General features: G+C 33.9%; 1 protein-coding gene across 1 annotated transcript; it reads left to right on the top strand.

Moving 5' to 3' along the window:
• Positions 1,225-12,308, top strand: LOC109327133 (protein arginine N-methyltransferase 1.5-like). The gene is made up of 23 exons (XM_019560179.1): positions 1,225-1,440; positions 2,196-2,313; positions 3,757-3,866; positions 4,618-4,707; positions 4,816-4,881; positions 5,751-5,830; positions 5,973-6,048; positions 6,137-6,223; positions 6,387-6,462; positions 6,844-6,935; positions 7,020-7,055; positions 7,170-7,238; positions 7,857-7,925; positions 8,043-8,096; positions 8,219-8,293; positions 8,903-8,995; positions 9,081-9,184; positions 9,650-9,698; positions 9,793-9,879; positions 10,616-10,718; positions 11,403-11,490; positions 11,912-12,005; positions 12,106-12,308. Exons 1-23 carry the CDS (start codon positions 1,303-1,305, stop codon positions 12,187-12,189), a joined length of 1,938 nt encoding a protein of 645 aa, XP_019415724.1. The 5' UTR covers positions 1,225-1,302; the 3' UTR covers positions 12,190-12,308.

Raw genomic sequence — 12,728 nt, 5'->3', positions numbered from 1 at the left:
AATAGACATATTTTTAACTAGACTCTTATAACCCTAATAATTAAATTATATTTTTGTATACAATTTTATATTAAAAGTATCTATATAATAACATTACATATGTTAAAATTGTATAATATGAACATTATTACATAATATAACTAAATAAGTCATCGTGTTGAGCTTAATAATTTAGTGTGTTAGATTTAATAGGTCTTTTGGATGACCTAAAATCTGCTATATTAAACTAAATAGGTTTTTCAAAAATCAAGTCTTATCAGTTTACGGAAAAAAATAGTTTGTTATAAGCCAAATAATACCTTTGATAGGTAGGTCTGATATGTTTTTACGCTGGAAAAGAGGAGTGTAGTATTATTCTTCATGTGCTAGAAAAACATACATGCCCTTTGAAATGCATTTAGGGGAATTCAGACTTGGAATATATTCCAATCTCATGAGATCTTCATTCCACTGAAGTGTTTTTTATTTCATTTTTCTCATTTACATCACATGCAATAAAATATTAAAAGGTAAGCAAATTAACTAAGCCTTTTTATGACCATCATTTACCATAAATTTAAATCCACGATATTCACATCATCATTAAATAAGTCATAATAATAACAAATGTGATAGTTATTTTAATCTTCTATGACTTAATTGGTAGTCATTATATATTTCGATGGCCAAATTGACTCAATTTTATTAGAGTGGTGTTGATGTTGTTGATTTTATCTTGCTTAAAAGCAATAGATGTTACTACTAAGGGTATTAAATGCAAAATCTTACTAATGAAAATCAAGTAGAGATTTTTGTATTCTTAATCTTAAAAGTGACAATTTTTTTATACTATTAATCATATTTACTAACCTAGTAATTAATTTTTCTTGAGTTCGTCGCTGCCCCTCCTAACAAGTGTCGCTTTCAGGAATCGAACTATTGACCTTGAACATCTAATGAAATCTTACACCACTATACTAATGTCTTGTTGATATATTAACTACACTTTTGAATTTAAGGAGAAAATGCTTGTTTTTGTTTCTCTAATAGTTAGGTTGTCTCTTTTCAACTTCTAAATTTATCGAGACTAAAAGTATTAGTCCCAATAATCAAATATTATTATTTATATACTTTTTGACTCAATAATAATTAAATATGAATGATCGACGATACATTTTTTTCGGGCTTGTAGGGTGAGAAATGATGAAAAGCCCACCCGTTTAGTGTTAAACCCTAAACCCTAGCGGATTCAGTGTCGGTAGTACAAAAACCATGTAGCTGTTCCATTCAGTTTCTCATTCTTAATCGAATCTGCAACAAAAAATGGCTCTGGGAGAAAGAGGAGGTGATAAAGCCGAATCTCGGTACTGTGGTATCGAGACAGATTTCAACGATGACATGCCCCATGTCCTCGATTTCAATCTCTCTTCTGCTGGTTTTGATTTCGTTATTGCTCCTCTGGTTCGTCTCATTCTATATACCATACTTTATTTATTTACTTATATAATCCGGTGTACGAGACTCTTACTTAGTGGGGTCCGCGGTGTACGGCCTTTTCCGGAAAGACTTTTTTTGTTCAGGATTTGAATCTGTGACCTCGAATATGGTGACTAATTAGCCACTTACACTGCAATTGTTACAATTGCTCATTTTGTGTGTGATTGGTCAGTAAGCTCACCTACATTGAATCTCTTCAATGGACTTTTTGGTTTGAACCTGTTTCATAGCATTGGTCCATTGAACTACATTGATATCGTGATATTTAAATTAATTAAATCAAATTTATGTGTGTCAATGTATTTTCCATTTATTTTGTATCATTTTAATGTGTTTCACTGTTTTGAACACAAGTTGGGTTTTTGCATTGTGTTTTATTTGAATCTATGGTAGCCAATTAGCCAGTCATATAGTAGCTTCATGCTGCAATTTTGTATGTGATTGGTCAGTATGCTTACCAAAAGTAACACTGTCTAGTGGCTTTAGCTGTGAAGCTTTTTAATGTGGTTTCACTCTTTCAGCTTGTTAGACTACATTAGTGATCCATTGTGTGTACACGCTTAATAAAGTTCGGTAATGCGATTTCCTGAGTGTGTATGCATTATAATTTTGCAATCACTGATTTTTTAATTAAGTCTGTTGTCTATGGACAATGTAACCTTTTGTGTGTGTAGCTTCCTACTGCATGTTTGACTTGTATGATTGTATGGTGAATTCAGATGGATCCTGCTTATCGACCAAGCTTAGTTCAAAAGGGAAGTTTGGGATCTGTTGTTCTTCCATTTGCTGGGTCGGACTTGGTTTTGAGCCCATCCCAGTGGAGTAGCCATGTAGTGGGTACGAATTGCTGATTATGCTTATGATTTGTGGGTTTTTAATATATATTATGAAGTTTGAGTTTTTTCTATATGAATTATACTATGTTTTTTTGTCCATCCATTTCTGCATGCTTGGATTGCAACCATATTGACTTATTTGTGGATTCTGCCAGGTTCTCTAGTTTGAAATTGCTTCCTTCACCAAAATTAAATGCGTTGTTATTTTTCCTTTGGCAAGGTTGTCAAAATCGAGATCCTACATAGGAACGGGAGAGGGAGGAAGCCACATAAAACATGCGATCATAACATGGACCATAAGATTATACCAAAAATATAAATCACACCTAAACATATATATCCTTATAAAATGCCACAAGCAATCAAAAAAGTCTTGGAGTCACAATTGATATACAATTAAATAAAATTCATGATATAGACACAATAGATATCAAATTCACAACTTCGGTTAACAATAAATAAAAAACAAAATTTGAAAAAAAAAACAGCCCCAAATGGATTAATAGATTTCTATAACAAATCATCAGTAAAAGCAAACCAGCAAGCAGAAGTGTGAAAAACAGAGAAGTGATTAACAAAATGTGAATGACAGAAGACTCAAAACTCAGAAGTAAAAAGCAGCAAGGAAGTTAGAAGATCCTTAACCACAATTTAATCCCATTGTCAAACTCGAATTACTGTTGCCCTTGCTGTCACTGCCACTGCTGATTGCAGTCAACACACACCTCAGCTGCTCATTGTCCAGTAGGACTTGGACGAGAGAATGAGGGTCGAGTGTGAGGGTTTAGTTTTGGTCAAAACTGTCTTCAGGTTAAGGCATCCCTAAAAGAAGATCAACTAATCAGATGTTTGAAAGTTATATAATTTCAGCCGTCCTGCCATCTATCTCCATCAATCCCTCCATGCATTCATGTGTGCAAGTTTTGGCTCGGATCAAGATCACCAAATGTGGCTAAAATCATAAGATTGCACTATCCTGCAAGGAGTATCACAATCATTGACTCCCTTGTCCTTTGGTCCATTGTTAAGGCTTATGTTTTTGGCTTTAATCCACACCCTTAAACCCCCACCTCCCTAGCGAAGGCAGCACAATTGTGCACTTACAATAATGACTTGTAACAATTGTTAAAGTTAATATTTGCTTTATCTGGCGAACATATTATATTCTTGGTCCATGATCATGATTACTTTTTTGCTAGAATCCTGAAATATCATGATTCATTTTCTTAGAAAACTTCCGTTTATGAGTTCAGTTATTCATTTTTAAGGTGTTTCATAGGTGTTGAATTTTCTACACATTTGATGAGGCTGTTGTTTTTGTTTGTTCAGGCTTTTGTTTTTGCTTTTTTTATTTTTTGATACTGATTTTCTGTTATTTATTGATAGTATTCTTGGAATTACAACTACGTCAAACTAATCATGAAATTTATTAAATTTTATTCAGGAAAAATTAGCTCATGGATAGATTTGGATTCAGAAGATGAAACCCTTAGAATTGATTCTGAAACCACTCTTAAACAAGAAATATCTTGGGCCTCTCATCTCTCTTTACAGGTGTTCTTTGGTACAATCAAGTTGCAATAAATTTCAGTTTTGTATTTGCACAGCCTTATCTTGATTCCTTAGCTTAATTAGTGGTTTTCTCAGTCTCATTATTCGGTTCATTTTGTAAATCATGCTTATTTTCTTGAATTATAAAAATGCTTAATCTTTATTTTCCTCAGAAAACACGTTATTCTTTTCTTGCTTATACGACTTTTAGAGGTGTATATGATTCGATTATTCCTTCCCATAATTTGATTCCATACATTTGATTCTCTGTTTACTTTTAGAGTTTTTATTTTTAAGTATACTAAACTGTGTCCGGAATCTGTTGAAAATGAGAAGTTATATGAATACCTATTTTTTACTTAACTTGAGAATGCCTGTGAGTGGTTCTCAGAAAATCTGTCCCGGGCCCTTGAAGTGGCTATCCTCTTTAAGAGAGAAAAAAATCATAGTGAAGGTTTAATGTTGACATCATAGTGAAGTTACTTGTATCACTGTTGTTGACTTCACCAGATTCCCTGGCATTGTTGAAATCCCAGAGGTTTTGTGTTATTTGTCCGAGCATGCTAATTGGTTTTATTTGTGAAGTTATTTCATGCTTATATATGTTACTAAGCTGCATAGCATGACATTATGGCAGAGAATCATGGTGTCACTTTATATGTAAAGTTATCTCATGACTATGTGTAGGATCAGGAATCCTTTATTTGTTGTGATTTTGTTGATGATTTTTCTAACCCCTTTTAATGTGCTGTAGGCTTGTGTGCTCCCAGCTCCTAAGGGAACTACTTGTGCTAATTATGCTAGGTGTGTGAATCAAATCTTACAGGGCCTAAGTAATATGCAGGTACAATTATAAGTTCCAAGCTTAATGATTGGTTCCTTTGTCTTTCCTTCATCAATGCCATTTTCTCCATTCTTATTTTCCCTCATTTTCTTAAACTTCGTTATGAAGTTGTGGCTTAGGATTCCAGTGGTGAAAAATGATGGTGACTCAATGGATGCAACCTCTGATACTTTGGTGAGTGAATCAGCCAAAATCATGCAAGTTTTTATTGTTGGAATAGACCTTATATTCCATCATTACTTCTTTCTTTTCTTGTCACGCGCTTGCACCTTTCTGCCCCTCAAATGTGTTCTTTGTTGTCAAACCACCCTATCAACTCTTAAAATACCTAATAGTTTGTCATCCAAAGACAAAAACCAGTTAAATCACAACCAATATCTCTTTTGTTTTTCCAAACTCGCATGATTCAAATGAAATGTAAAAAGAATGAGTGATTTCTCGATTAAGTATACAGACAGTGACTTACACATAGTTTTTGCCTCAATCATTGGTCATGTTGAGTACGTCGGTTGATTTCCTATGCTTTCCAATATGTATTGGTTTTATGGAGTTTGTTTTATGTTATTTGTGCTACTCTCTTTTCCTGTTTTGTTAAACTGCAAAGTAATGAATGTGATGACTAAGTATAATGTAATAGTTTGGTTAAGTATCTAGTTATGAAACTTATGTTTTTACTGGATCACTGTTGATCAATTTTCATGTTTTTGGTTCTCAGAGTATGATATTTTTTTTGGATGATATTTTTGAAGTATTTGAACTCATTAGAGTTTATAGTGAAGTTTAGTAGGTCTCCTTGTTATTAGTTAAACTCAAGTTTGACAACCTTATTTCCCCTTGATGAAACCCGCTATCTTCTGAATGGAATCACTGTTGCTATTATAAAGTCAAATCTGCTGAGTAGTGAGCTTTTGATCTCATGTTCAACAAGACATGACATTGGAGATTCACCTGGTCATGGATCAAATTATGAATAGTTAGACTGCCATGTCATAAAAAATGTGATGCTATGAATATTTTCAGAACTTTCTAATTCTGTTTTTTAGGTTGACTCTTGGGAAACGTGGAATTCGTTTCGTCTACTATGTGAGCATCATAGTCAACTCTGCGTTGCCCTTGATATATTGTGAGTAGTTTACATTTTAGTCCTTTGACCCATTATACTTTATACTTTGATCCTGCATTTTCTGACTGATTTTTATTCCTAGATGGTTTTGTAATTGCCGATTTCAATATTAATATCCTGAATAATGATTGTTCTTCATTAGGAACTCTCTACCTTCTGAAAATTCACTAGCACGGTGGTTTGGGGAGTCTGTTAGAGCAGCTATAATAAATACTCATGTAAGCACATCCTTTAATTTATAAATATTAAGCATTGCGGTGCATATTCTAATATAAAGTCTTGATGGTTTTACTTGGAACTTGTCAGTCCTTTTTAACGAATGCACGTGGTTATCCATGCCTCTCAAAGCGTCATCAGAAGTTAATTACTAGGTTTTTTAATCATTCCATACAGGTAAATCACTCAAATTCTTTTTTGAATCTTGTCTTCCAGTATCTCATTTATCATTTTTATGGATACTGTATTCGTGCTTATTTATAATAAGGAATTAGATTTAGGTTCAAGTACCTTTTTTTTTTCTTCAAAATGTACCGACTTTGTTTGAGCATCTGTGCAGATCATAATATCTGGAAATTCTGTTCATCCAAAAGCAAGGTTGGTTGCAGATGTTTCTCATAACCATTCTGTCAGTGGTAAGGTCCTATTATTGGCTTATGGATTTGTTATCTTGATTTGAGATGATTCTTTAAGTGGCTATAACATCATATTATTCCCTTTAATGCCGTTTTTATTTTTGGTATTCAGAGTCACTCTTACTTACCTTGTATTTAGGTTACAAGAACTACCTTTATTGCCTATATAATATATTTTTAACTATGTCTTTTCTTGTTGTCTCTGCATGTGTGCTACATGCAACTGATAGTTTTTTCACGTATATGTAACGTGAAAGCTTTTTTGATATAATATATAATGTGAAAGTTGTGGTTTGTTGTCCACTGTTTTTCAACTGCTTTCCCCTTATTTTGGGCCCTTGGCCAAAACTTGTGTTTATAGTTTTGTTGTTTCCACTATAGATTCACAAAGACATCCCTTGCGGCCATACCTGGACTATGTTGGATACCTATACCAAAAAATGGATCCTCTTCCTGAGCAAGAACGTTTTGAGGTCCTTATTTCACACTTGTTCATTATATAGGCAAGGCATTTTCTCCTATTATCATTCTTTTAACCATTCGCCTTCACATTCCAGCTAGGTTACAGGGATTTTTTGCAAGCGCCGTTGCAAGTAAGTACTCTCTTTCTGCTTCTCGTTACTCAGTTATTGGCTTCCATGTTGCTTGTAAGATTTCTCTGCACTTTTCAGAAAAATAGTTTGATTTTTTTGCAACTTTTTCTGCAGCCTCTGATGGACAATTTAGAGGCCCAGACGTATGAGACTTTTGAGAAAGACGCTATGAAATACATCCAGGTATGGCAATGCATGTGTATGATATTCTCAAGTGAATGGATCCACTTTATTTATACCCTATGTCTCTCTTCCCACTGGCTGTGCCACCATAAATCCAATTTATGAAAGTGTTGCAGTCGGTGAGGGTGAATCAGTATATCCACTGTTTTAAACTCTTGGATAATTGAACTGCCTGGGGTACGCACTGAAGATTGAAGTCTGGTAGCTATTCTGCTGACATTGAGTTTTATGATGCGGCGCCCTTATTCTCCTATAGCTGTTGTCTGATTTATCTTTCTTACTATGTGAGGATGATCTTAATGTATTTTATGTGGCCATATTTTAAGGATGATTTGACTGCCTTGCATTTCTTGGAATAAAGGTATATATAATGAAAGGCATTCAAATTATGCAGGCAGTGTCACACACATTGATGTAGTTGCTAAGTATTGGATCTGAAACATTTTAGTGCTCTATCAATGCTTGCTGGCTAATTTTTGTTTTTTTTGGGATAAAGGCCTCGGTGCCTGCGATTTTGTTTGTTCCTTCTAACTTAAACTTGTATCTCGTAGTAATTGGTGGCTTTGATTTCTAAAAAATTATACTGGCAATCTTAATCATTAAACTTCCTTTTGACAGTACCAAAGAGCTGTATGTAAAGCATTGCTGGACCGGGTTCCTGATGAAGAGGCATCTGTTAAAACAACTGTAAGATTTGTTTTTCATGTTTTGTTAGTAACACTTTTTTTTGTTCCTGATAAACATGTACCCCTTTGGATGTTTTCCACAATACACCAAATATAAAAATTCCCCCTCCTCTGCTAGGTATTGATGGTTGTCGGGGCAGGACGAGGGCCACTTGTCCGAGCATCATTGCAGGTGTGATTTTGTATCTTCTATTGATGGAACTATGGGATGTTATTTGCTAAATCACATTCCATCTAATGCGGATTTGGATATATGCTTTCCTTAGCAGTGACTTTTGCTATTCTCATATGTAGGCTGCTGAAGAAACTGGACGGAAGCTAAAAGTTTATGCTGTCGAAAAAAACCCAAATGCAATTGTTACTCTTCATGTTAGTTATGGGTCTTCTTAGTTTTAATACTTTTGGTGATTCCATGAGTTTATATGCCGAAATGATTTAATTTATGCTTGACAATAACAGATGAATTCAAGCTCATCGCTTAATCTGTGTTATAAGTAGCAGTCGAGTAAGCATTTTTTGCATGCTTGTCTGTGCCAACACTCGGCTACTTCGTTTTGTTTTGATAAATGTAATTTTAACAACTATGTCTGTTTATTTAGATGGGTGTTAGTAGTAAGTTAGGATTTATGGTAAGTTACTGAGTGTTGTCACACTTGTACCCTCTGTATAGAAGAAAATTTTACTCAGAGTAACATTGAATTCTACCCGTGTTAGAATTGTTAATAAATTTATGAACATATTCATTATTACTATGTTATGTTGTTTTTAGCTATCGTTCTTGGAAGTCTGGGTTGATGTTATTGTTTTTTTATTTATATTTTTATGACCATCTTTTGTATTTGTTTTCAGTGCTTATATAGATTGGTTTACCTTTTCTGACTATTGTTTTAGAAATTTTTAATATGAAATACTATGTAATTTTTATGTAATCTATCTTGCTATTAATATTTTGGCCATGTCACTTATTTGTTGGAACAGGCATTAATTAAGTTAGAGGGTTGGGAGGATATTGTTACCATAGTGTCAAGTGATATGCGTAGCTGGAATGCCCCTGAAGAAGCAGATATATTGGTACTGTGCTCACATCTTCCACCAATTGCTTGAATTCCCTGGTTTATAGTATAACATTTGATTGTTGTCGTCTTCAATTTAGTAGGTTAGTGAATTGCTAGGTTCTTTTGGTGACAATGAACTTTCTCCCGAGTGTCTTGATGGAGCCGAGCGATTTCTAAAGCAAGATGGAATATCAATACCATCTTCGTGCGTAAACTCCTTTCACTCCATATGCTACTAGTTTATATTTGTTAGTAGTTTTTTTCCTTTTTCTTTTTTTATGTTGTATTATTCTAACATACACCATAGTAAGCCCTACTAATTCAAGATTAATTGCTAGTGTGAGTTACATGTGGAAGAGACTAGAGAGTGTGCATATGAATTCCTGGATCTTGCTAAAAAATAAGGAGAAGTGTTTTATCTAAACGTTGTATAAATTCCTTGAACAGTGCTTACTATTGAACTCACTTTCATCTTGTCAAAATTGGTACCTATCCCGATTTAAAGTCAGTGACATCGTACTTGATTTATTTTATTGTAACCTTCCATCAACATCAGGTTCACAGAATCAGGGTCATAAAATTGTAACCTGTCATAGTAATGGCCTTGAAATCTCTCTCCTTGTTTGTTCATTTAACTATTGTATTAATCATTGTTGACTATTGCTTTCAGGTACACAAGTTTCCTTCAACCAGTGACGTCTTCAAAGTTATATAATGATGTATATCTCTCTTCTGTTAAATTACATTTATAATTGAGTATTGTTTTGTTGGGTATAATGTAACCTCACTTTACTTGCTTTGATTGTATTTCAGGTAAAGGCACATAAAGACCTTGCACACTTTGAAACTGCTTATGTTGTAAAGATACACAATGCTGCTCGACTTGCACCATCTCAGCCTGTGAGTTGTTTTTATGCTGTTTATTTTTCTTTCTTTTTCTTAACTCCATACACTGATATAATCTCTATGCTGTTTGAGACCTGTGAGTTCGTGAATAGTAAGATTCATGATCAATAATTAAACATACTAAATTAATTCAAAAGCCATAACGTTCATAACAACAAAAATACAATATGAAATAACACAAATTGAAGCCATATCATACATATTATAATCCATAAGTCATAATAGCAAAATAACAAAGGAAATGAAAAAAGGTGCAGAGGGAAAGGTAGAGAAGTGGGAACTTCCACTTTCCATGTTGGGTTTTCACAGCTATGTATCTTTTTCATGGCCACTGTTCCACAATTCAGTAAAAACTTGTAATGGGTAAAAAGGCAACAGAATTACCACATTTTGAAAGCCACTGTTCAACTTCATTTGTTTTGGGACAAACAGAATAGGTGAAAAGGTCCATCTGGAGTTTTTATATTAAAAAGAGCTATTTTTTTGGGTTTTCAGAATCTGGGTCATGCATGACCCTGTTCGGATTGCGCAACCTGCAACGGCTGAATAGCACGATTCTGACGATTCAATGAGATTTTATGATTTTAATTACACTGATCCGTGGCTTGTTTCATAATTTCTATGAACTCATCAATGGTTTCTGCCTCACAAGTTTAGATAATTATTTCTAGTTTTTGGGTTAAAGTTTAGATTATTGAATTTCAGCTCATATTGTTCTTTTTTATTTGAGGTTTTCACCTTTACTCACCCGAAACCTGATAAAGAAAGCAATGACCGGTACAAAAAGATGCATTTTGTGATACCGAATGACACTGGTTCAGCAATGGTACATGGTATGTGTTTCTTATTTAGCAAGTCAGTTTCAGCATAAATTATTTTATAGACAGGGTGTGATTTTAGTTTTGATTGTTTCCTACAAATTTCACAATGCAATTGAGTATTTTTATCTGTCACTGTTTGTGCTGATCTGTTTTGTTCATAAATGAAGCCATGACCATGTTGACATGGAGCGGCTAAGTTATATATGTGGGGACTGTATTTCTAAAATGGTTGAAATCTCTGAAAGCCTTGGGAATTCCTGGGGCATGTCCAGAATAGAAGTACTAATTTTCAGTCGTAAATAGAGAGAAATGTATATTCAGATGCTGGCAATAGATTTTTAGAAACATATGTAATTCATATAATGGAGACATTTGTTGGGGCAAATATATTTAGTGCTTTGATGACATCAAGTTTTTTCTGTGAATCTTATCCTGCTATTGCCCAAGATTAACTGTGTAAGTTAGGTCTTAACTATTATGATTGTTTGGTTATGACTTATGTAGAAACTGTCCTCGCATATCGTCTTTCCTGATTTTAGTGTCCCTGGGCTGTGATGTGAGAGTGCATCTTATAATGTAGTTTTAGGATGCTATTGATTCATTATGGTTTTTGCTTCTCTCTGTTCTTCATCCTTTTTTGGTTGTGAAATCATGTTTATCCTTTTGATACTGATCTTTTGTAATCCTTGATCATAGGATTTGCTGGTTACTTTGATGCAACTCTTTACAAGGATGTGCATCTTGGAATTGAACCTTCAACAGCAACACCAAACATGTTCAGTTGGTATTGACATTTATTTTCTAATTACTATTTTTATTTGAACATCCTCTTAAAAGGAACCACCACATGCAAAAAGATAAACACACCAAACAAAAAGGCTTGTCAATATCTATGTATATATGACGTCAAACTAGGGTGCTTAACCAACAAGTTGGTCCAGTGGTGTAAGGCCCCGCTAGATCTCCAGGATGACAAAGGGTAATGGTTTGATTTTTTGGAGCGACACTTGTTGGGAGGGACATTCACGCACCCTGAAATGAATTTAGTTCCTTACCCATAAGATGATGGATGCCCTTGGTTGTAACAAAAAAACTAGGGTGCTTAAATCTATGTTGTGTTGTTTTGCTTTTTAACTGCAAATATCATTCTTTTCTTACACAATTCAAATTCTCAAACCCTGCATTTTGTTTGCTTATATGTGTAGGTTTGCAATATTTTTCCCACTAAGGTCACCTATTTATGTGGGTCCTGGTTCTACTCTTGAAGTAAATTTCTGGCGTTGTAGTGGTCCTAAAAAGGTTGGTTTTGTATTACTTGCTACTTGAGCATTTAATCACTCATCTATTGTGTCCATTTCATGTTTATTGATACTCATCTGTTGATGGGATTTCAACACAGGTTTGGTATGAGTGGTGTGTTACATCTCCAACTCCATCTCCAATTCACAACACTAATGGACGCTCATACTGGGTTGGACTTTAGAGCCTTGTTTTTGAGTTAGGATTTCACATTTATCATGTTGTACATTAAGATATTTAAGATTACTCCATCATGCACTCATGTAATTATAACGTCCATATATATCATGAAAATTTTGGTGTGATGAATGAGTAAACATATGAATGATGCCTCAATGATTAGTTGAGTTTGTAGGATGACCCAATACTGAGAAATGAACCATTGATTTGGTTCGTTCTCAAAAGTCACAAGATGATCATATGAGTGGTTCCCTTTTGTTAAGAGGTGGTAAAATTAATAAATGGTTTGGAAAGATTTATAAATTAATTTGTTAATGAATATGAAATGGAGTATTGATCATTTTCATTAATCAATTTCTCTTAATTAGACTAAGATTTGATTTTTGTTGTATTTGTTTTCCCTCTATTTTATTTTGTGCTTGTATTTTCTATGGTGTTTCGGATAGTTGTTTTTATTTTGCTGTTATTTGTAAAAGTGGTTGGTAAATTAGTTAGTTAAAAGATAAATCTAAATGTAGAATTAAATTGAAAATAAAACTATCA

Source organism: Lupinus angustifolius, chromosome LG14 (genome assembly GCF_001865875.1).
Source record: "Lupinus angustifolius cultivar Tanjil chromosome LG14, LupAngTanjil_v1.0, whole genome shotgun sequence".
NCBI classification, from domain to species: domain Eukaryota; kingdom Viridiplantae; phylum Streptophyta; class Magnoliopsida; order Fabales; family Fabaceae; genus Lupinus; species Lupinus angustifolius.
This window is presented reverse-complemented; position numbering and strand designations above follow the sequence as displayed.